At 53.6% G+C, this 22214-nt stretch overlaps 2 protein-coding genes across 10 annotated transcripts in view; both read left to right on the top strand.

The window, feature by feature from the left end:
- The window catches only part of SLC29A1 (solute carrier family 29 member 1 (Augustine blood group)), a 32581-nt gene extending 20367 nt beyond the window's left edge, over positions 1 to 12214 (top strand). For 6 of the 9 annotated variants that reach the window (XM_079298511.1, XM_079298512.1, XM_079298510.1 and 3 more), the window contains 12 exons: positions 4685 to 4767; positions 5217 to 5298; positions 5516 to 5688; positions 5900 to 6039; positions 6239 to 6373; positions 6526 to 6623; positions 6971 to 7061; positions 7152 to 7240; positions 7377 to 7485; positions 8766 to 8851; positions 10484 to 10683; positions 11232 to 12214. In XM_079298511.1, the coding sequence (XP_079154637.1) occupies positions 4739 to 4767; positions 5217 to 5298; positions 5516 to 5688; positions 5900 to 6039; positions 6239 to 6373; positions 6526 to 6623; positions 6971 to 7061; positions 7152 to 7240; positions 7377 to 7485; positions 8766 to 8851; positions 10484 to 10683; positions 11232 to 11343 (1344 nt within the window). In that variant the 5' untranslated portion in view covers positions 4685 to 4738 and the 3' untranslated portion in view covers positions 11344 to 12214. Of the gene's footprint in view, positions 1 to 2354; positions 3046 to 3784; positions 3953 to 4684; positions 4768 to 5216; positions 5299 to 5515; positions 5689 to 5899; positions 6040 to 6238; positions 6374 to 6525; positions 6624 to 6970; positions 7062 to 7151; positions 7241 to 7376; positions 7486 to 8765; positions 8852 to 10483; positions 10684 to 11231 lie in introns of those variants that run through there. The other 3 variants (XM_079298514.1, XM_079298518.1, XM_079298515.1) reach the window with 3 other exon arrangements.
- A 1206-nt stretch (positions 12215 to 13420) lies between these two features.
- Positions 13421 to 20690, top strand: HSP90AB1 (heat shock protein 90 alpha family class B member 1). Its single transcript, XM_079298525.1, has 12 exons — positions 13421 to 14031; positions 14141 to 14287; positions 14465 to 14671; positions 14966 to 15125; positions 15316 to 15449; positions 15921 to 16232; positions 16667 to 16832; positions 17021 to 17211; positions 17479 to 17626; positions 17886 to 18154; positions 18595 to 18928; positions 20111 to 20690. The coding sequence occupies exons 2-12, from the start codon at positions 14141 to 14143 to the stop codon at positions 20218 to 20220; spliced, it is 2178 nt and encodes a 725-aa protein (XP_079154651.1). The 5' UTR covers positions 13421 to 14031; the 3' UTR covers positions 20221 to 20690.
- The last annotated feature ends 1524 nt before the right edge of the window (positions 20691 to 22214 follow it).

Genomic DNA, 22214 nt, shown 5'->3' on the forward strand with positions numbered 1-22214 from the left:
TTTTCTAAGAAGGGCTGAAGGAACTTCAGGGAAAAGCTGACTGCTGGATCTGCTGCACGTCCTGGGTGTCTGTGCAGGGACAGGGCCTGTGGGCAGGTGGGGAGGCTCCTGTGGAGGGGCCCTCAGGACTGGAGGAGCACTTCCTAGGGAGTCTGGGCTCAGAGTGACCACGCTGCTTCCACCAAAAAATTCCAGTCGGCTTTCAGCCCAGTTTTTAAGGGAACTTGCTGGTCAAGAGGGAAAGTCCTTACTTGGCTCCATAACTAGTATGAAAACAGGAAGGAGGGTGTAGGAGTCAGCAGTCAGTTTTTGCAGTGAAAAGAGATCTTTGCACTGGTCACATGTTTTTTTCAACACATTTATGAGTGACCTGGAAAAGAGAATGAGCAATGAGATGACAGGGCTTTGCTGAGGTGATTGGATTACTTAGGTTTATGGGGACAAGTGCCAGTTAGGAGGAGTACTGACAACCATTACAACGCCAGGCAACTGAAATTCAGTTTAGATAAATATCAAGTGATAGACAAGGGGGGAAGGGAGGAAGCCCCAAATCCACAAACAAGATTATGCACTGAGCCAGCCATGAGCTGGCCACTCACAGCAAGGCCTGAGGCTATTTTAGATAGCTCAGTGTGCATGAAAAAACACATTGAATCATCTTTCCCAGTTACAAAGCAGAAACAAAGCAGGAAAACCTTGGGTCACTCTTCAAATTGGTGTCTCACCATGCCCACCCCCCCACCAGTCCCTGTGTGCCCCCAGCACCAGCATCTCTGGAACGATTGAGAGGAACCAGGGAAGGTTTGGAGAAAAGTAACAAGGAGGACTGAAGGCATGGAGCCATGCCTGAATGACTAAGTGAGCTAGAATTTCTGTTTGGAAAATGTGCTGTTGGGTGGATACAATCCAGGTCTGTAAAGCAGCCACTCCAATGCTCATCCACCCTTTGATGTTGAAGGCAAGAGAGCCCTGGTGAGGCCCTGCATGTGGGGGGAGCTGCTGCCCCCTCTCAGGAGCTCCTGAGTTGAAGGGGGAAGCAGGATTTCACAGAAGTGAAAGCCACCATGGCTACAAAACACACGAACATCATAATCCTTCCAGCTTGGAGGCTGGGGGAACAGTCGGGCAGTTAGTCCGTGCCTCTGCCACATTTACTCTTTCCTAGCATCTGCTTTTGCCCTCTGGTGGAGACCAGCCTTTGAGCTGGACTAGCCTCTGCTTTGACTCGAGGCACTTGCCTACCCTTGTTTTGGGAGGGCTTGTTTTTGTCTCAGCACCACAGTGATATACAACAGTGCACACTCATCTGTCTTGTGAAATACAAGCGTGTGTGACTGAAGGTGGAGGTGGAATTCCCTGCACTCCGGCACAAGGTAGGAGGATCCCAAGCAGCGTGGTCAGGGTTCAGGCACGCACATGAAATCCCATGAAACGGACAGTCTCGTAAATGTTTCCTATCTTCCAGCTGAGTCATGGACACCGAGGTTTCATGTGACTTGCATACCTGTGCTGGGCTTGTTCCGTGCCTGCAGATAAACCTCGAGGGGCCCCTGGATCAGCCTTCCTGACAGAACCCTGGTGTCATCCAGTGTCCACAGGGGATGGGGTGAAGGGCTGGTGAATCAACTGGTCCTGTCCCATTTTGGCCATGCTTGGAGGAAGTACTTACATTATCTCTGCAAAGTGATCCCCTGACAAGTGGTGTCAGGAGGACATGAGATGCTTGCCAGTGAATCTGCTGGCAACCCCTTGGCTATGGACTGCCAGGATGCCTATGTGGCAGCAGGGAATTGCTCGACTGGGAATCTATGGATGCATTGTGCTCACCCTTGGCGAAGAGAGCAGGAAAAAGCGATGTGGGGAAAGGGAGAGGTAGGGAAGAGTCCAAATCCAGGTGACAAATGGCTGACTACAGGTGTGGCTGTCCTGCAGTGCAGGTTTTTTTGCAGAGGTTAGGCAGTTTTGGTGACAGCTGGCCCTGCCATCAACAGGGCTTGGCTGGCAATGGGGCTGCACATGGCCACCGAGCGTGTCACTTAGCATCTGTCACAGCCTTTGTGTGTCATGAATGGGCAATTAAAATTGTGCCATCTCTTGTTTGAACGTGCTCAAATGTTCTAGCTTATGGTTTGTTATGCCCACTCTTTGTGATCTTGCTTCTCCTGCTTGCACATCACTTCTGTGAAGTTAAGACAGACTGCTCTACGCCCAGGAACAAAAGGGATGTCCTTAGGCCAAGACCTCACATCGCTCCTTTTCTGTGTCCCTCAGGATGTGCAGCCACCAAGTTGGTGGCTGGGCTAAACACACCGGCAGACTCCTGTGGGGGGGGGGGGGTGGTGGTTGGAGCTGTGCTGTGCCAGCTGGAACAGTGGCATCTGTTCCCAGGTCGCGTCGGATAGAGCAGCTCTCCTCAGGTGGGAGCAGGGTTGCCACCTGTGGCTGGTGTTGGTTCATGTAACCTTTTCTGTTTGTTGTCGGGCTCTTTGTAACAGCCAGCAGCTGGAAGTGTTTCCTGCTGTAATGACTGCTGCCCTTGGCAGGCACTGTCTCTTTGTGGAAAAAATTAGGAGGCATTTAGCGAAGTGAGACAGAAAACAAACAGAGCAGGCGGGAGGCTGCGGCCGGGCAGTGCTGCCAAGGAGGCTGGGCTCCTGACACAGGGATGCGGGCAGTGTCCGGACGGAAGCAGAAGGCGGTGGGAAGGCGGCATGGCGGAGCGCCCTGCCTCGGCACCCCCTGACTGCCACCCCCGGCCCGCCGTGCCTCCTCCCCAGCATCCTCGGCTCCCGCCGTCTGCTCTTCAGCGCCCTGCTGCTCCTCTCCTCGCTGCATGGTCGGGCAGCAGGACCCGGGCTGTGTGCCAGCTCTGGTACCCGATAGCCCTGCTCCTCCTCCGCGGGTGCCGCTGACCCGCGGGGCTCCGGCCCCGTGACCCGAGCCAGGGCCACCACTCATCCCAAGGGCGGGGTGTGCAACGGGGGGACACGCTGCCCTCAAATACTCGGGACACAGGGCTCGCCCTGCTTCTGTCCTCTCGCCCAGGTATGTCTGTGGGGTCAGTCCCTGCCGCTGTGTCCAGGGACAGCGATATCACCTGCTGGGGGCTGGAAGGGGGATCAGCGGCTTGGCTGGAAAGGGAAGCATTGAGGGCTTGCTGGGGACCCACGGGGGAACTGAGGTTCTCTTGCCTATTTTGAGTTGAGATCTGTTTGCTTGGAGACAAACAGCAGCCCCGGTGGGGTTTCAGTGTGCGAGGAGATCGCAGTTGTGTTTGCAGATCCCTCTGCTAATCCCGGGATGTCTCCTCCCCGCAGAGGCACTGGCGGACTGCAGTAGGGGATTTTGGGATGTTATCTCTGGAAGCCCGGATGGCTCACAAGGGCAAGGCAGGAGCTGTGGTGCCCCCGAGCTCTCTGTGTGGGCAGGCAGGGAAGCGGTGCTGCAGATGGCTCAGACATAAGCAGGGTGTCACCTGCCGGGTTGGCAGAGCCCCCAGTCCTTTGCAGGCAACCTGTTGTCCTGCTCTCTTTCCCGAGCGGCCCAAGGGGCTTCCAAAATCCCTCTCCACATCCTACTGGCTCTGTTTCGGCTCCATCGTAGCTCAGGCTCTCCAGCCTGCAGGATCCTGCCGGAGGAGGAGGAGAGCTGTGCCAGAACCCCACGGGCACCTGCGCCAGGGACGCGCTGCGCTGCTGTCAGTGCGCGCCGCGGCTGGCAGGAACTACAGATCCCGGCATGCTGCTGCCTGCCTCCCCTCCTCCTCCCCTTCTCCTCCGCCCTAGCTGGCCGGGCGCGGGCAGGGATGCTGCGGGCGGCACTGGAGCAGCCATCCACGGGGCATGTCCGGGGGGAGCCGGGGACTCCGTGCCGGCAGCCCCGCTGCAGGTGAAGCCCTGCCACAAGTACCGGAGGTCCCCATGCTGCGCCGCCCGGACTGGAAAAGGACAAGGCAGGCCTGCTGTTCCTCCTGGCGGCTAATCCCACTCTGCCCTGGGAAGAGGGGGGTGACCGGCAAGGGAAAGTCCCTTCTCGGGGCTCTGGGGCTTTCAGAGCGGTGGCTCAGCGGTTCATCGCCTGGGCAGGTGGAGACGGGAAAAAAGGAGCAGTGGGTGCCCGGGAGGGGACAGCAGTGCCAGGGACGCCCTTGGCTTCTCAAGGTGACCCAGGAAAGGGCTGTGAGAGCCTCAGGGAAATGGAATTGAAAACGGGAGATTTGCTGGTTCTGGCCGGAGAGGCTGCCGAATTAAATGTGTCTTTTGTGCCACCGAGCCCCGGGCGTTGGAGGGAGCTGGGGCGGGCAGGGGGGGCAGACACAGCCCACTGCGCACATGCTTAATTCACAGCCCCGGGATTGGGGACAGAGAGCTGCAGGCTCACAAATCTCTTAAGAGCGTTCTGCAAGCAGCTGGGTTGCCAGTATGAGCAGCCCGGGTATCTCGGGAAAGCAGTTTCTTGCTGTGCCCAGCAGCAGAATAAGGCTGTGTGTCACAACTCTTTGGCTAAAGGACTCTGAGCTCCAGGTTTCCAAAGCTCCTGCACTGTCCTCTTGTATTCTGGGTTGGTGTTTGGCTCTCAGTACTGTGGAACACTACTGGCAGCATGGGTTGGGGTTAAAACCAGTGCTGCCCCTGCCTCGCTTGTGTCTGTCACTTTCCCATAAAATCTTCTGTTTGCTTTCCAGACGGAGAGCAGCTGTAAGACTTGCTGGGACCTGTGCTGACTCTTGCCACACAAGATGACAGCAAGAGACGGGCCCCAAGATAGGTAATGACGGGTTCTGGTGTAGCTGTGGGGGCACTTCCAGAATACCAGGAGGTGAGGGAGGACAGGGGGACCCAGCATCCCTCTCCTGCATGCTAACTGGGCTACCAAGCTGTCCCTTCTTTCTCAGCTTTTCCATATCAAATGGGCTGTAAACTGTAAAGAGTCCCTTGTAAACATGCCTGGGGAGCATAACTACCTCCCAGATCTGGTGATAGATACTGTGTATCTGGGTGCCATGTGCTGAGGAGCAGGCAGCCTCTCCCTGCCTTCACAGCCTCCTGGGGAGGGCCTCAAACAGCCCTTCTGCAGTGCCACACCTCTGGCAGCACAGGCTAGCAAGGGCAGTGGGGCAGGGCAATAAGTATTGTCTGGAGCCTCCCACCACAGCGTCAGGGACAGTCAGAAGCAATACTCAGCTTCCCATCCAAACTGCTCTGTCCCTTTCACAGGTACAAGGCTGTCTGGCTGATCTTCTTCATCCTTGGCCTGGGAACGCTGCTGCCATGGAATTTCTTCATGACTGCCAGGGAGGTGAGGGCTTCCCTCCTGCTGTTGTCCATGACAGTAATTGTCCCCTGTTGTGGCTAGGGACCATGGTGTAGCATGGCACAGCATGCAGAGGACCACAGGCATATGTGATCTGGCTGTGACGAGTGGCACTGAAGCAGCAGGAGGCATGGGCAAAGAATAAGGGTAGCCTTGGAAGGTGTCACAGAATCTCAGCCCCACCAGGCTCCTTCCTTTGCAGTATTTCATCAGCCGCCTTAAGGACCAGAATGAGACCAGCCACGTCAGTAACCAGACTGGTGAGGCCACCGTCCCACCCTCTTACCTGCAGTCCGTGTTTGACAACTTCATGACTCTCTGCGCCATGGTGCCCCTCCTTATCTTCACCTGCCTCAACTCCTTCATCCACCAGCGGTGAGCCTTGCTCCGTCCTTGCCCCTGCCAGTCCCCATAGGGGACCACCCAGCCCAGGCCTGTTCTCCTGTCCCAGCACTGAGCCAAGCTACAGCCTATTTGGTCAAGCCAAAGACACCAGTCTTCTGTCTCAGGGTTTGGCTGGGATTCCCACAGTTAGAGCTTGGTTTTTAGGAAGTTGGGTTTTCCTCACTGAGACCTTCTTTTGTAGGATTCCCCAGCAGATTCGCATCTCAGGCAGCCTGGTGGCCATTGGGCTGGTGTTTCTAGTCACCGCAATCATGGTGAAAGTTCCCATGGATCCTCTTCCCTTCTTCATCTTTACCATGATCAGCATTGTCTTCATCAACTGTGAGTGAAGCAGTGGGGGAAGGAGAGGGACACAGCCCCATGGCTAGGGCTGATCCCTCTGGGAGAAAAGCATGAACCTCACTGTGGGAGACCCAAGGGGGAGGGGGACTTGCCTTGCCTCGCCTCCTTGGCTCCCTGCAGAGGTCCAATCCGTCCTTGCCTTTGGTTTCTCATTTGTGCTCATCTTTCCCCCTTGCAGCCTTTGGCGCCATTCTCCAGAGCAGCCTGTTTGGGCTGGCTGGGCTCCTGCCTGCCAGCTACACAGCCCCCATCATGAGTGGGCAGGGTTTGGCAGGCACCTTCGCTGCTTTGGCAATGATCTTCAGTATTGCCAGTGAGTAATCCCTGCCTTGCAGGTGACAGGGCCTTCCCAGAGCACTGCTGTCACAGCATCTGCCAAGGTCATGCTGTGTGGGAAATGGCAGCAGGGTCTTGCTCCTCTCAGCTGTCATCATCTTCCTTTCCTCTCTCTTCCTGTGCTCTCAGTTGGTGCCCAGAAACCCGAGAGCTTCATCGGTTACTTCACCACGGCCTGTGTGACTATCGTGCTGGCAATCATCTCCTACATCATTCTGCCTCACATGGTGAGACTGTTGTCCTAGGGAAGGGCTTGGGAACATGGGACCTCTGCGCCTCCCAGCACAAGAACTGTGGCCCACTAGCAGCCCAGCCTTGGCTCCTACCAGCCTCCACCTCTTGTGTCAGGGCAGGCTCTCCCGTGTCCCAAGGGAGCACTCTGGGATACTTCTCACCACAGATATCCCAGTATACTTGGGGTATCTGAGTCCCTGGGTAAGCAGGAAAGCATCAGTATTGGACATAACTGGAAGGAATACTTTGCCCATATTGCCCATACCTGCTGTTGTCACACTGCCCCTAGCAGCTTTCTTTCTGCACGCATGGATGAGTCCTCCCTGCTGTCTCTCTGCAGGATTTCTTCCGATACTACTCCATGAAGGACAAGACAGAGTACCGCGTGTACAATGCAGAGCTGGAGACCAAGAGAGACCTGATTAAGAAAGGTGAGGGGCTGAGAGAAGGAAGAGGAAAAGGGAAAGAGAAAGATCTTAAAGATTAGGTCTGCTATGCCCTACTTGTGTCTCTTCCTACAGATGAGAATGGGGTGGAGCAGAATAACTCAAAGATCATCCCTATCCACAACCCTGATGAACAGCCCTCTGTCATTGCTATTTTTAAGAAGGTCTGTGAGTTGCCAGCGAGCCTTGTCCTGCCTTTCCTTTCGGCACAGGTGTAGAAGAGCATGGGGAGAGGAGACCAGCCCTGCACTGGTCTCTTGCCCTGTGTTTGGTACCAGCATTTTTCTTTCATCTGCCTAGCTCTGGGTCTTGGCTCTGTCTGTCTGCTTTGTCTTCACTGTCACCATTGGCGTCTTTCCTGCCGTCACAGCTCAAGTGTCCACTGTCCTCGGAGAGGGAAACAAATGGGGTAAGTGTGCCAGGGATAGGGGTGGGGTAGGAAAAAACTGAGAACACGGTAAATGGGAGAAAAGAAGGTGGTGCTTGAAGGTATATGTGGTGGGGTAACCCTCTCTGGATGCCAGGTGCACACCAAAGCCACTCCAGCTGGACAGGAGAGAGAAAATATGACAAAAGGTTTTTGAGTCGAGATAAGGACGGTGAGAGATCACTCACCAATTACTGTCATAGGCAAAAGACTCAACCTGGAGAAAATTAATCAAATTAATTTACCAATCAAATCAGAGTATTATAATGGGAAATAAAAACTAAATCTTGAAATACCTTCCACCCATCCCTCCCTTCTTCCTAGGCTTAAGTTTATTTATGACTTATCTCCTCCCTCTGCAGCAGTGCAGGGGGACAGGGAATGAGGGCTGCAGTCAGTTCATCACGTATTTCCTCTGCTAGTGCTTCCTTCTCAGGGGGAGGACACGTCCCACTCTTACCACTCTTGCCCTCCTCCAGCATGGGTACCCTCCCATGGGAGGCAGTTCTCCTTGAAGTCCACTGTGAGTGCTTCCCATGGCTGCAGTTCTTCATGAACTGCTTCAGCCTGGGTCCCTTCCATGGGACACAGTTCTTAAGGAACAGACTGTTCCAGCATGGGTCCCCTGCAGGGTCACAAGTCCTGCCAGCAAACCTGCCTCAGAGTAGGGTGGTCTTCCACAGGCAGCAGGTGAATATTGACTCACTGTGGACCTCCTTGGGCTGCAGGGGGACAGCCTGTCTTACCATGGTCTTCACTAGAGGCCGCAGGGGAATTTTTGCTCTGACATCTGGAGTGCCTTCTCCCCCTCCTTTTCCACTGGCCTTGGTGTCTGCAGAGCTGTTTCTGTCACATACTCTCACTTCTCTCTCTAGGTGCAATTGCACATATTGAGATTTTTTTTCCCCTTTTAATATGTCATTCCAAAGGCCCTACCAATGTCACCAATGGCCTTGGCCAGTGGTGTGTCTCTCTTAGAGCCATTTGACATTGGCTCTGTCAGACTTGGGGGTGCTTCTAGCAGCTTCTCTCAGAAGCTGCTCCTGTAGCCCACCCTTCTACCAAAACCATGCCACACAAACCCAATACAGAATGCTGGAAGGGAAGAGGGAACTGCTGCACATGATAGTTTGAATGGGAGGCCATTCCAGGCCTTAGTGGGAAACTGGTGGGACCTAGACTTGAGAGACAGTCAGTCTCCATGCAGTGGGTATGAGGGGCTGGGGCACACAGGGCTTGTCACTGACCATCTCCTTCTTCAGGTCTCTACTTCATTCCTGTCTCCTGCTTCCTGCTCTTTAACGTCTTTGACTGGACAGGACGGAGTCTCACTGCCCTCTTCACATGGGTGAGTATGGAGCAGGGAGCAAATGCAGTGGCAGTGGCAGTCCCTCAGCCACAGCTCTCACCAAGGCTGCCATCCATGGCTTGGAGCAGGAAAGAAGTGCAGAGCTAACTCCTGCTTTAAGTTCTAAGTGGAGATTTATTGGTCAGAGCCGAGAACCACAGTGTTGTTCTGTCCTCCCACCTCTCTTTCAACATGGCTTGGATGAAGCTGCCTCCTCCATTTCAGCCTGTCTGTAAACAAACCTTCACTCCAGCTATGCAAACGACGAGACAGGATGGCGACAGGGATAGAGGGTGAAAGACAGGGCAGCCCAAAATAAAACCTCTGGCCTCAGCACAGGGCATAGCTGCTTCAAAGCCCCTTGTCCTGAGAGCAGGGCAGGGCCGTGCCATGTGGGCCACAGAACTGTCCTCTGCCACATCCCTTTGTTCTCATCTCCCCAGCATGGGTAAGGAAAGGGGCTGTCCTGTCTGGGTCTCTTCCTGCCCCTTCACCCACCCCCCAAGTGCTGTTTTCCCCTGTATTGTTCAGGCTGTTTGTTTAGAGAAGCTCCTCAGGCCCACGTGCTGCATGGGGTCTGCCTGGGCCTGCCTTCCCCACGGCCTGGAGCTGCTTCTCCCCTGGCCATCACCGCTTGTTGTCTTCGGTCTTGGCCATGAGCCGCCTTTCCTGGTGTGCAGGCCACAGCCTCCATGGTGGGATGACCCAGCAGGAGACGTTTCCAAAACAAGGCTGTGTGGAAAGTCTGACTGCATGTGGTTTGGGCCATATTTCCCTGGTTGGGGCCCCACTCGCTCTTTTTCTCCTCAAGCAGGAGAGTCAGCTGCTGTCTCCAGCTTGCCCCATAGACATGGCAGCTGGCCTAACCTCAGTTTCCTCCTGTTTTCATGGAGTTTCCTGTGGCCACACCAGCCCAGCAGCTCCCAAGACAGCTGTGGGTCTCTCCTCACTTCCCACCAGTGAGCCCTGTCATCTGTGAACCTAGCACTGAGGGGATGAGGCCCGAGGTCTCATTCCAGGGGCAGCCTTGGACAGCACAGGGGGATGGTAGCTCCTTCTTTGTCCCAGCCTTAGTTACTCAGGAAATGCAGTAGGATCCAAGGAGACTGTAACTCAGTCCATGCCTTTCTGAGCACATTCCAAACCAGCCCCAGAATAATCCCTTTCCCAGGTTTCTGGATCTGGCCCTGCTTGGCTGGAGGGAATGGTGTAGGGTGCTGAAATGCTGGCTAAAGCCCACTTTGCAGGCACTGAGGTGCCAGAGGGGATTTACCTCAGCCACCCTCACCCACGCTGGCTCACTGCATGAGTGGGCACAAAGCTCTCTTGCCTGCTTGCCTGTTGCCAGCAAGGGCTTAACAGTTCCCCACAAGCTCAGCTCAGTATTTTGGCTCTAGTGCTACTTCAGTTCACCTGGGACAGGGCCTTCAGACCTAGAACCTACTTAGGACTGCAGGTGGTGATGCTGAGATTTATTGTGGCTGATAAAGTCCCTCAGTAGCTTTGCCAGCTCTCTGGCTTCTCCACAGCCCTGGCACAGTAGGGACAACCTCTGTAGAGTCCTTGTCAGCATGCCAAGGGATGGGGAATGTCCAGTTCTCAGCTGCTCAGTGATCTGTGTTTTTCTCCCAGCCCGGGAAGGACAGCTGCCTCCTGCCAGTGATGGTGGTCCTCCGTGTCATCTTTGTCCCTCTTTTCATGCTGTGCAACGTGCAACCCCGTTACTACCTGCCTGTTGTGTTCTCCCATGACGCCTGGTACATCATCTTCATGATCTTCTTCTCCATCTCCAATGGCTACCTGGCCAGCCTTTGCATGTGCTTCGGGCCAAAGTGAGTGCAAGATGGGCACAAGGGAAGGGTTGGTTATGCCCCCAGATGCCAGCCCTGGCATGACTGCTGGAGTCTGGCTCCGCCCAGCTCTGGCATCTGGAGAAAAGGCCACAGGCACAGAAGGGAATTGTCACTACCCACAGTGTCCCATCTCCCAGGCTTATGCCTCCATATCCTTAGGGATAAGGAAGCTATTTGGGTTCTCCATTTTCCCCACCTGCCACACAGGGAAAGGGGCTGGATGCAGCAGGGATCTGGAGGGGAACAAAGCATGGCACACCTCCCACCAGGGTGAGCAGCCTTGCCCAGGGGCAGGACAAGGAGTCCCACAGGAGTCAGAGAGGGATGTCTCTGGTGCCAAGAGCTTCAGGGTAGCATACCTGATGCACTTTATGAGCTCACGGTGTGGAGACTTGGAGTTCTCGTGGCTCTGGGAGCCAAGGAGGATTTCTTCTTGCCCCTGCTGCAGACAAGCCTCTGAGCTCCACTGAAAGCAGGGCACTGGACACACATCCTGAGGATGGATCTGACTCCCATTTTCCCCCTAGGAAAGTGCTTGCGCACGAAGCAGAGACGGCTGGAGCTGTCATGGCGTTTTTCCTGGCACTGGGTTTGGCCCTAGGAGCTGCCTTCTCGTTTCTGGTCCGAATTCTCATCTAGCAGAGGCACACAGAGGGTGCAGGGACACCAAGAGATGGCTCTGCATCCTCCACTGAGGCCCTGGACACCTCAGCACTGTGGGGAAAGAACAGCTCACACTGTCCCTGGCAAATCACAGGGACAGCTCCACTCCTGCAGGGTTGGCCTGGTTCCTGCCACGCTCGGCTGTGTGATGCCTTCAGGCCTACGTGCCTTCTCCTTCCCCATGCCGTGTGTGTTGTAAGACCCCTGGGATCTCCAAGAGGTCCAACTGCCTCCTGTGCTATGTAACTTCCCTGCCTCAAGGCCAAAAGCCATTTTCAGGCTCTTTCTCTCTGACAGTGAAAGGCTGATAACCAGTGTTACTCCTTTTCTTGCCCTTGTTTCCAAAGCACCTAGGAGAGTCTCTCCTTCTAGGGGGCCTGGAAATATCCCACACCCCTCCTCCTGCTGGTAAGACTTGTAAATGGGGAGGAGAGCCCCAGCCAGCCTGGCCATCCCTGCTCTCTGCTAGACGCACATCCCCCTGCCCAGTGATATCCCAAGGTTGTAGACATCTGTGTCCCAGCCACAGAAAGAGCCATCACTGTGGCTAGGCTGAGGGAGGAGGAGGTCTCCACACCCCACCTTCTCCCCCTCTCCTTGCCTCTGTTCCCTTTTTTGTTCTTTTGTGATTCTGACGTTGGTTTTTTTTCAGCCTCCTGATTGTGTGACAGGAGGTTCCACTGTGGGATGCAAGAGGAGAGGCAGTGACTCCCTTCCCAACAAAGCTGCCTTCCCTACCTGCGTGTGCTACAAGGGAAGGCCTCACCTCTCCCTTGGCTTTCCTGTCCCTTGTTGTGTAAATGTTGTCTATACAGTTGCCATTTTCTATAAAAATAATGAAATGCTCCTTTGGGTATGTATTTTTGTCTCTGTCGCCACAGGGGAGAGGGGCTGTGGAAGGTCAAGTGTTGAAATGAGAAGGCACTGGCATTTCTTTGGCATCCTGTGGTTCCCTGAAACCACCATCAGATGTGGGAATAGTGTATGCAGCCCCTGCACAGCCAGGCCCAGCTATGAGGACACAGGCAGTGTGGGAAGGGGACGGTAGAACCATAAAATCAGAATGGTTCAGGGTGCAAGGAGCCTTGAAGATCAACCAGTTCTAAAGCTGTGAGTGCACACGGCAAACTCATGGCCAGCCTCTCACCCACCAGCACCCCAGGGATGCTGCCCTCGAGGTACACCAAGGGACCACCGACACCTCTGAAAAGGAGCAGATGCACCTTCACTTTTTGAGGTGGGGTGACCTGCAGCACGGCACCTGGGAGCTTTCCTCGTGCCTGGGAACAGCCAGAGTGCCACCTCCTGCTCGTGGGGTGAACTACACCAGCCTGCCAGCGGGAATCTCCCTCGCTCTGTCCCACATCATTCACAGACATCACCTCTTTGCACCACCAGGCATCAAAACCCATCTGGGAGCTCGGTTACTGGTCAGCTCAGCTTCTTTTGCTGGTCAGGGTTTTTGTACCCACAGCTGCAACACAGAATGGGTCAGGGTGGAAGAAACCACAGTAGGTCATCTGCTCCAACATCTCTGCTTAAGCAGGGTTCTCCTAGAAAGATGGCACAGGATTGTGTCCAGACAGTTCTTGAGCATCTCCAGTGAGGGACTCTCCATGATCTCTGTGGGCAATCTGTTTCAGTGATGGGTCACCCACACAGCAAAAAAGTTCTTCCTCATATTCAGGTGGCATTTCCTGTGCGTCAGGGCCTCTGCCTCTTGTCCTATTGCTTTGGCAGCACCAAGCAGAGCCTGGCTCTATCCTCGATACCCTCCCTTGAGACACTTACAGACATTGGTGAGCTCCCCCTCAGCCATCTCGAGGCTGAAGAGGCCCAGCTCCCTCATCCTTGGCTCTTAAGAGATGCTCCTGTCCCTTAATCATCTTTGTTACCCTCTGCTGGACCAGCTCCAGGGGCTCCATGTCTCTCTTGTACTCAGAAGCATCTGACAGAGTTCTGCAGATACTAGAACGGTAACGCTTAAAATTGATTTTTATATTGATATTTATTATTATTTTTCTTGAATACTGAAAAGATAAGTCTTCAAACGCTGTTTTGAATCGGCGACGCGGGCGTGCCACGCACCCCGGCGCCGCCACCTGTCCCCGCCCCTGCCCGCTGTGCAGCGCCCACACGCAGCCCCCGGCCGGCATAGCTACGCGGCTCCCGGCCTCAGGGGGAGCTGCAGGATGGAGCTGGGGCAGGCGGCTTCCCGGCTCCCTGCCGCAGCCATGGAGCCGAAAAGGCGCCGCCGTAACCTCTGTGGAATACTCTGGAAGTGTTCTACCACCACCGCAGCTGTATTCCTCCGCCACGGGGCGCGGAAAGAGTTCCTCTCGGAGCTCCCCGCCGCTCCTCTCCGCGGCGCTCGGAAGTCCCGCTCCTGCGGCCCTCCGAGCGTCGCGGCGAAGGGCGGCCGCAGCTGGCGACCGCACAGCAGCAGCGTGAAGCCGAGCATCCATTGCACAGCCATCCTTGTCATGGCCGCCGCTAAAGGGCAACGCCGATGCCTCCCATGGCCATCCATCTGTAGTTCCCTGATCAAGACCGCTTTAAGGCGGAAGGATACAATGTGCCGTGAGCCTCCCCCTGCGCTCTGTGCCTATAAAAAGCGGCCGGTGTGCAGGCGCTCCCTTTCACCGGTCCCTCACGCCCGAGACGGTACGCACGGGACGGGGGACGGGCGACGGGCTGGGCCTGATGCTCCCACCACTCCTCTGGTTCTTATAGCCTGAAAGTGCGCTGAAATAAGTCTGTGTTTGCCTTGTAGATGCCAGAGAAAGTGCAACACGAGGAGGAAGATGCGGAGACCTTCGCCTTCCAGGCGGAGATCGCCCAGCTCATGTCGCTCATTATCAACACCTTCTATTCCAATAAGGAGATCTTCCTGCGGGAGCTCATCTCCAACGCCTCCGATGTGAGCCCGGGCGGGAGCGGGCTCCTTCCTGTGCCGGGGGCTCGGGGTGGGGCTGGTGTCCTTCCGGGGGTGCCCAGGGAGAGGCCGATTCCCGGCTCTCCGGGAAGGCTTGTGCAGGGGAGGGATGGGGAGGCTGTCCCGTAGGGAGGCCGCGTTCAGCATCCCTCTCTCCCCTAGGCCCTGGATAAGATCCGCTATGAGAGCCTGACCGACCCCTCAAAGCTGGACAGTGGGAAAGACCTGAAAATTGACATCATCCCCAACCCTCGGGACCGCACACTGACCCTGGTGGACACTGGCATTGGGATGACGAAAGCAGACCTCATCAACAACCTGGGCACCATAGCCAAATCTGGGACCAAAGCCTTCATGGAAGCCCTGCAGGTGGGTTGTCTTTGGCTGCATGGGTTCCCTGGGGACTGGGTCACAGGCTGGCACTGAATGTACAAGTAATAATAATTAAATAATAAAAAGGTGCCACTGCCTTGTTTGCTGTGGAAACTGTTGGCCTACCCAAGTGTACTTCCTCCACCAGGGAGGAGCTGAGGGTAGAGCTGGTTGCCTGTTGGCACTTGCATGTTTTTCTCTGTGTGCTTGACCCAGTTCTTTGTTGCTGTGAATCAGTCAGATATTTTCTGTCTCCACACTCATCTCAGCAGGTGCTCTCTGCTTTCACAGGCTGGCGCAGACATCTCCATGATCGGGCAGTTTGGTGTGGGTTTCTATTCTGCCTATCTGGTGGCTGAGAAGGTGATTGTCATTACCAAGCACAATGATGATGAGCAGTATGCTTGGGAGTCATCAGCTGGGGGCTCGTTCACCGTCCGAACTGACCATGGTGCGTATTGTACAAAAAACCAAATGTGTTTTTTTGCCACAAGCACACCTTTTGCTGGTGCTCCCTAGGGCTGTGCTGCACTGTCAGTCACACTGGTTAATGCTGGGAGGCACATAATGTTTAGGCTCGAGGAGCTGGTGATGCTTGCTCTCTGCCCTGAAATACCAATGTTTCACTCCCCATGCTGCAGGTGAGCCCATTGGACGTGGCACCAAAGTGATCCTGTACTTGAAGGAGGACCAGACTGAATATTTGGAGGAGCGTCGTGTGAAAGAGGTGGTGAAGAAGCACTCCCAGTTCATCGGCTATCCCATCACGCTCTATGTACGTAAGGAAGGGACTGTGGGGACCAGCTGGAAAGCTGGAGGCAGGGGTGGGTGGTGTTAGGAACAGGAGCACAGAAAAGACCCAGTGTGTGATCCCTTCTGCAGTTCTGGGATACTGGGTACTGAGCAGTGGTATTCTCAGCTTCTGTGGCCAAAGGTGATTTGAGGCTGGGGGCTTACTGGAGGCGGAGGAGGTGAGTATCCAGCCACACTAAATGCTTTTGGTCTCTGTAGCTGAAGATCATGTTAAATCAGCCATGGAAAAAGGAGGGTTTCCTGCCACTTGTCTCTTTTCAGACACAGCTTTTGGTTGCATGATGAGGGGCTTTTGAGGCCTGGTTCCAAGAGCTTTGATTCCAGATGATGCATTTGTTTGGCCTTGGAGACACTGTTTTTCTCATCTGGAGCAAAAGGATTTGTGGTAACTTGGGGCTTAGCCTGACTATTGTTGTTTTTTTTTTCACCTCAGCTGGAGAAAGAACGTGAGAAAGAGATCAGTGATGACGAAGCAGAGGAAGAGAAGGATGAGAAAGAGGAGGAGTCAGTGTCCAAAGATGAAGAGAAACCCAAAATTGAGGATGTGGGCTCTGATGAAGAGGAGGAGGGAGACAAAAGCAAGAAGAAAAAGACCAAGAAAATCAAGGAGAAATATATCGACCAGGAGGAGCTGAACAAGACCAAACCAATTTGGACTCGCAACCCTGACGACATCACCCAGGAAGAGTATGGCGAGTTCTACAAGAGCCTCACCAACGACTGGGAGGACCACTTGGCTGTCAAGGTGGGTGCTGTGCTACCCTGCCTTCCAGAGGCAGAGGACCCCTTTCCAGCCCTTATCCAGAGTTACCACATGGTTGTGCTTCTGTGGGACTGAGTACTCTTAGGCCACCTGGTGATGGAGCAACCTGCACTATGACTCCCATGCAATTGAAGGATTGGCAGTGCCAGTCCATAAGCAAGACAGGAGGATGTGGGGTCTCAGAGAACCACTGACTTCTCTGTCCAAGCCTGCTGTATGCCAGAGAACCTTGGTACATAGAGGATAGTGTGCCTGAGTAGGGGGAAGTACAAGCTGCTTGGATGCTAGAGATGATGCTGTGCCCTCTTGTCAGCCCCAGTGCTGAGGCATGGCAGTTCAGCCTCCCTACTGTGGGAGCTGGGGAAAGGAGAAGTGAAGCACCCCAGCAGCTGGTTTGTTTTTCCTTGGGTCCACAGCACTTCTCTGTGGAAGGGCAGCTGGAGTTCAGGGCCCTGCTTTTCATCCCACGCCGTGCCCCTTTTGACCTCTTTGAGAACAAGAAGAAGAAGAACAACATTAAGCTGTATGTGAGGAGGGTCTTCATTATGGACAGCTGTGACGAGCTCATCCCTGAATACCTAAGTAAGAGCCCCCTTTCTCAGCCTCCTAGTGCAGAGCTGGGATCCCCACAGCCTGTGGTACCACTTCCAGTACAAAGGGACTGGGTGAGGTGCTAGCTGGTGTGTGTGCATAGCAGTTTTAGCTCTTTGCTTTCTGTGTGGAAGCTCAGAATCCTTAACCTGACACCTGTTTTCATTCCCCCTACGCAGACTTCATTCGGGGTGTTGTGGACTCGGAGGACCTTCCTCTGAACATTTCTCGTGAGATGCTCCAGCAGAGCAAGATCCTCAAAGTGATCCGCAAAAACATTGTGAAGAAATGCTTGGAGCTCTTTTCCGAGCTGGCAGAAGACAAAGAGAGCTACAAGAAATTTTACGAGGCGTTTTCCAAGAATCTCAAGGTGAGTTGGGCACTGTACACCTGGAGGAGGGAAGGATCCATGACCCATCTGCCTGAGAAGCAATCTTGTTCCTGTGCTTTGCCTCCTGCATGGATGTTGGAATAAAGGGAGTGGGTCTTGCCTCAGAGTGCTGTTGTGGGCACCTGTGCCCTCTGGCTGCCCTAGGCCAAACACCCAGATGATCAGGAGCAGATGGCTGTGCCTCAGGGGTGGCCAAATGCATCCAGCTCCTATCCTGGAGACTTGATGCATCTCTTCCACCTGCAGTTGGGCATTCATGAGGATTCCACCAACCGAAAGCGCCTTTCGGAGCTGCTGCGGTACCACACGTCCCAGTCAGGCGATGAGGCGACTTCACTTTCTGAGTATGTGTCCCGTATGAAAGAGAACCAGAAGAGTATCTACTACATCACAGGTGAGCCAGAGCTCTTCTGAGCCTAGCAAGGTAGAGGCAGGTAACCTGCATATGAACCCTGATTTAAAACACTTCTGCTGCCTTCAGCAGGTCACCCCTGCTGAATTACAGCTCATTCCTGGGGGCTGGGTCACCAGGCCTAGAACCTTGGCTGCTGCCAATTTAATGTTAGGGTTCCCAAGTCACTGGTGGTGGATGTCCTGCTGTAACCAGCTCTCACCTCTTAGTGATGTTTCATTTCTACCCTCCACAAACACAGGGGAGAGTAAGGAGCAGGTTGCTAACTCAGCCTTTGTGGAGCGTGTGCGGAAGCGTGGCTTTGAGGTGGTGTACATGACAGAGCCCATCGATGAGTATTGTGTGCAGCAGCTCAAGGAGTTTGATGGCAAGACCCTGGTATCAGTTACCAAAGAAGGACTAGAGCTGCCTGAGGACGAGGAAGAGAAAAAAAAGATGGAGGAGAGCAAGGCCAAGTTTGAGAACCTCTGCAAACTTATGAAGGAAATTCTGGACAAGAAGGTGGAGAAGGTGAGATGGGCAGGGAGTTTAGCCCTGGGCTGGAGGGAGGAAGGCTGGGTCCTCTGTGCTGCAGGTGAGAGTCCCCGCTCAATGCATGCCTCTCATGTCCTGCAGAGGAGCCGCTAAAGGAGACTGGAGGTCCCAGCATGCACCATCTTGCTCTAAGCAGCCAGGCTGCAGGCGAGGGGCACTGACCCAAATACGTGCATTAATGGGAGAGGGTAAGTGTGGGAAACCTGCAGTGGGTGCTCTAAGTGCTGGCTGAGCTGTCCAAATTAGTCTGTGCAAATTAGTCAAAACATTCCTGGAGCTGCTTGGAGTATCTCTGCTTGCTTTGGGGTGTCCCCAGGTGAACCAGGGGCAAAGACTTGGGCTGTAATGTGCTGTGGCTGGGCCCAGTCCAGGGCTTATGGGGGCCTTGCTCAGCTAACCCTTGGCTATGCTGGCAGGTCACCATCTCAAACCGGCTGGTCTCGTCTCCCTGCTGCATCGTCACCAGCACCTACGGCTGGACAGCCAACATGGAGCGCATCATGAAGGCTCAGGCACTGCAGGACAACTCTACCATGGGCTACATGATGGCCAAGAAGCACCTGGAGATCAATCCTGACCACCCCATTGTGGAAACCCTTCGCCAGAAGGCTGATGCTGACAAGAATGACAAAGCTGTTAAAGATCTGGTGGTGCTACTCTTTGAGACTGCACTGCTGTCCTCTGGTTTCTCCCTGGAAGATCCCCAGACCCACTCCAACCGCATCTACAGGATGATCAAACTTGGGCTTGGTGAGTAGCCATGCAGCTTCTCTAGCCTGCAGTAGGCCTCAAAGCAGGTTAACTGGTCAGGCTAGTGTTCTTGGAGCAGGAGATGGACAGTAAGGAAGCCATGCTGCTTTCATGTGCTGAAGTGGACAGGAAAAAGTGAAAAGTCTGTCATGGGTGATGTGACCCATTTGGTGAAACAGCTTATGCTTGTACACAGCCTTTTCCTTCAAATTCACTACTTAGCTAAAAATGTAAATCAGAAGGTGCTGTGGCTTGGCACAACTAAGTTAGTAACTATGTGCTGCCTAGTCTCAGTAGGAGTAGGGTCTTCTGTTAGTCAAGATGCAGGTAAGGAGACTGTGTGATAGTATAATTTTCTGTTCAGAGTATACCGAAACAGCAACCTGCAGTGTTGGAAGCTGATGAGCTCTAGAGTCTTGCAACTGCCTTAGTTGTCACTTGACTAGATTTACTGCATTTTTCTTTAGATAAATGAAAGCCATTCTCCTGGCTTCAACTCCAGGTTTGTGGTGCTGGGTGACAAGCGTTTTGTAGTTAATCTCTACTAGCTAAGCAGTGCACTCTAATGGCACAGGTAGTATCCATATGCTAGTGTAGATGTTACTGGGAAGATGCTGCTGATTCAGCATTAGTGCTGCAGTTGACAATAACTTGTAACAAGTTTCATTTATTCGTTTTCAACCTGGAGGAAAGGAGACTGAGGAGTGACCTCATTGCAGTGTACAGCTTCCTCACCAGGGGAAGTAGAGGGGCCTGCCTTGATATCTTCTCTCTGGTGACCTGTGACAGCACCTGAGAGAATGTCATGAAGCTTTGTCAGGAGGGGTTTAAGCTGGATATCAGGAAAAGATTTCTTACCCAGAGAGTGGTTGGCCAAGGAACAGACTCCCGAGAGAAGTGATCACAGCACCAAGCCTGCCAGCATTTAAAAAATGTTTGGACAACACTCTGAGGCACATGGTGTGATTCTTGGGGCTGTCCTGTGTAGAGACAGGAGCTGACTTCAGTGATCCTTGGGAGTCCCCTCCAAATCAGAATATTTTATGGTTCTGTGAACTATTGGATGCTAATAGCCCCATTCCTCAGGCTAGGGGCAGGAGCCAGGTTTACTCTAGGAGAGGCTGTACATCTGGGATCAGGTGTCATTGGAAGGCCTTCTCTTCCTTTCCTCCCCTCTGCTAGGCATTGATGAAGATGAGATTACAGCAGAGGAGCCCAGTGCAGCTGTCCCTGAGGAGATCCCCCCTCTGGAGGGAGATGAAGATACATCCCGCATGGAAGAGGTAGACTAAAAGAGGAAGGTTCTTCCTTTACCTGCCAGACCTCTGCTCTATCATGTCTGCTTAGAAGATGGTCTGCTCCCACCAGCTGCTACTGACTTCTTGGTGGTGGCTATTCTCTTGGCACTGTTTGGTTGGGGTTGTTTTTGGCAGAGTGCAGGAGGGCATGATTCCCTGTTTGTTAGTAGTGATTCAGGTAGACCAAGGCCTGTCTGTTCTGTGTCTTTCTGCTTGTGTAGGAAAAGCTGATGGGGAGCAGAGGTGTGAGGAGGCATCAGGCTTCTCCTCTCTCCCCCTCATGGAGTGTCCCATATTACCAGTAGGCATCAAACGCTGTCCTGACTCCATTGGGGTGGGAGAGCCCTTTCTCTGAACTGCTTCCTCCCTGAAACCCCAGGACAGCATAATGTATTTTGGCTGGGTTTTGTTTGGTTATTTTTTCTGTTTTTTTGTTCTACTGGAATTAAAGAATTGATGATTTACATGGCAGGGTCCCTTGTGTTTCATGCCTAACTCTGAGGAAACCTTCTCAGCCTGTGCCTGAGGCCATTAGACTCCTGTGCTGACTGCTTTTCTGAGCCCTGCTTTAGGTGATCTTTGTGTCTTCCATGCCCTGGCAAGATGAAGAGGGTGGAAGGAACACCTGATCTGCTGTGCAGGTGGGGTCATCTCCAGTGAGCAGTAGTTGTCCACCTGGAGTGCTGCATGCCCTCCAGCCTGGGAGCAAACTTCCAATCTGTGTGGGTCAGCTGGGTAAGCTGTGCCAGGGCCTGTGCCTGGGCTGCTGCTGGCTGGTTTGATCTGAGCATCTCTGGAGCAGGACAGTGGCAGGAGCCATATGCCTGTTTCTTTGCAGTGTGGAGTGACAGCTCATGACTGTAGTCAAGCTGCCTCTCTTCAGCTATTGGGCCAAAGACTCATCTCCTTTCCTCCCACCTCCAGCCTGCCCTTTCTGGCCTTCTGCAACCATTGGGTGTTGGGCAGTATCTGGCTTCTTTTCATCTGTGTCCTAGATGACAAGCTGGACATCACCTCTGATTGAGCTGGCCCTTGCACTGAGCTCACACTCTGTGAGGTTTGTCACCCCTGGCCACAGTGGCCCTTGGGGTTTGTCAGAGAAAAGTGACACCAGCGTGAAGTTCTCTTGCTGCCCACATGCCAACTGCTGCAGGCACAAAATAGAATGGGCTTTAGCCAATATCCATCTTCAACAGGGAGGCAGAGCCTGCTGGAATCCCTTGCTGCACACCAAGACGCTGCCTGTGCTGCCAGTGTGGCAGCTGTATGGGTGCATCCTCCTAGGACAGTGGTGGAGCTGAGCTAGCAAATTATTCAAAAGTAGGATTTCTCTCTGGATAGGAAGGTGTTGCCAAATACTGAATTGATAAAAATTAACTTTTTAAGTTAATGTCATGGGTTTTCTTTTTCACTAATGTTTTGTATAAATCTACATTTTAATTAGAAAGGTTATGCCACTTTATCCCATTCCTAACCTGGCAATGTCAGTTTTTGTTGTTTTGGTTTTTCTTAATCAAAGGAAATAATATTCTACTTTCAGTCTGTCAGCAGATTGTCGGTACAGACATTGGGTCAAATTTGTAGGACAGGATGAAAAGCTGTGAGGTTGCACAGGCACCTCTAAAAGCTCAGAACTAGAAAAGGAGCACAGATAAAACTGCTGGAGAACCAAGTGCTCTGAAGCCTGGGCTGTGCTCAGCACCAGCTCTGGTACCCCTCCAGGCTCAGAAAGGTCACTACTGTCCCTACTCTCCTCTGTTTCTCCTGCAATCCTCACCTGAGTGTCTCCTTAGGACACTTAGGCTGTCTGATTCCAGACTCACCCTCATGTACAGTTTTTCACCAGAGCTTCTACATGTCCCAGCAGGATGGACCATCCACACCTCAAGCCTCTCCTGGCTCTGGCTGCTGCAGTGTTGGCTCTGGCTGGCAGGTGCTCAACAGGCCTCTGTATCACCTTTAGGTAGCTACACCCACTGGGCATTCCT

Source organism: Erithacus rubecula (genome assembly GCF_903797595.1).
Source record: "Erithacus rubecula genome assembly, chromosome: 2".
Classification (NCBI taxonomy): Eukaryota; Metazoa; Chordata; class Aves; order Passeriformes; family Muscicapidae; genus Erithacus; species Erithacus rubecula.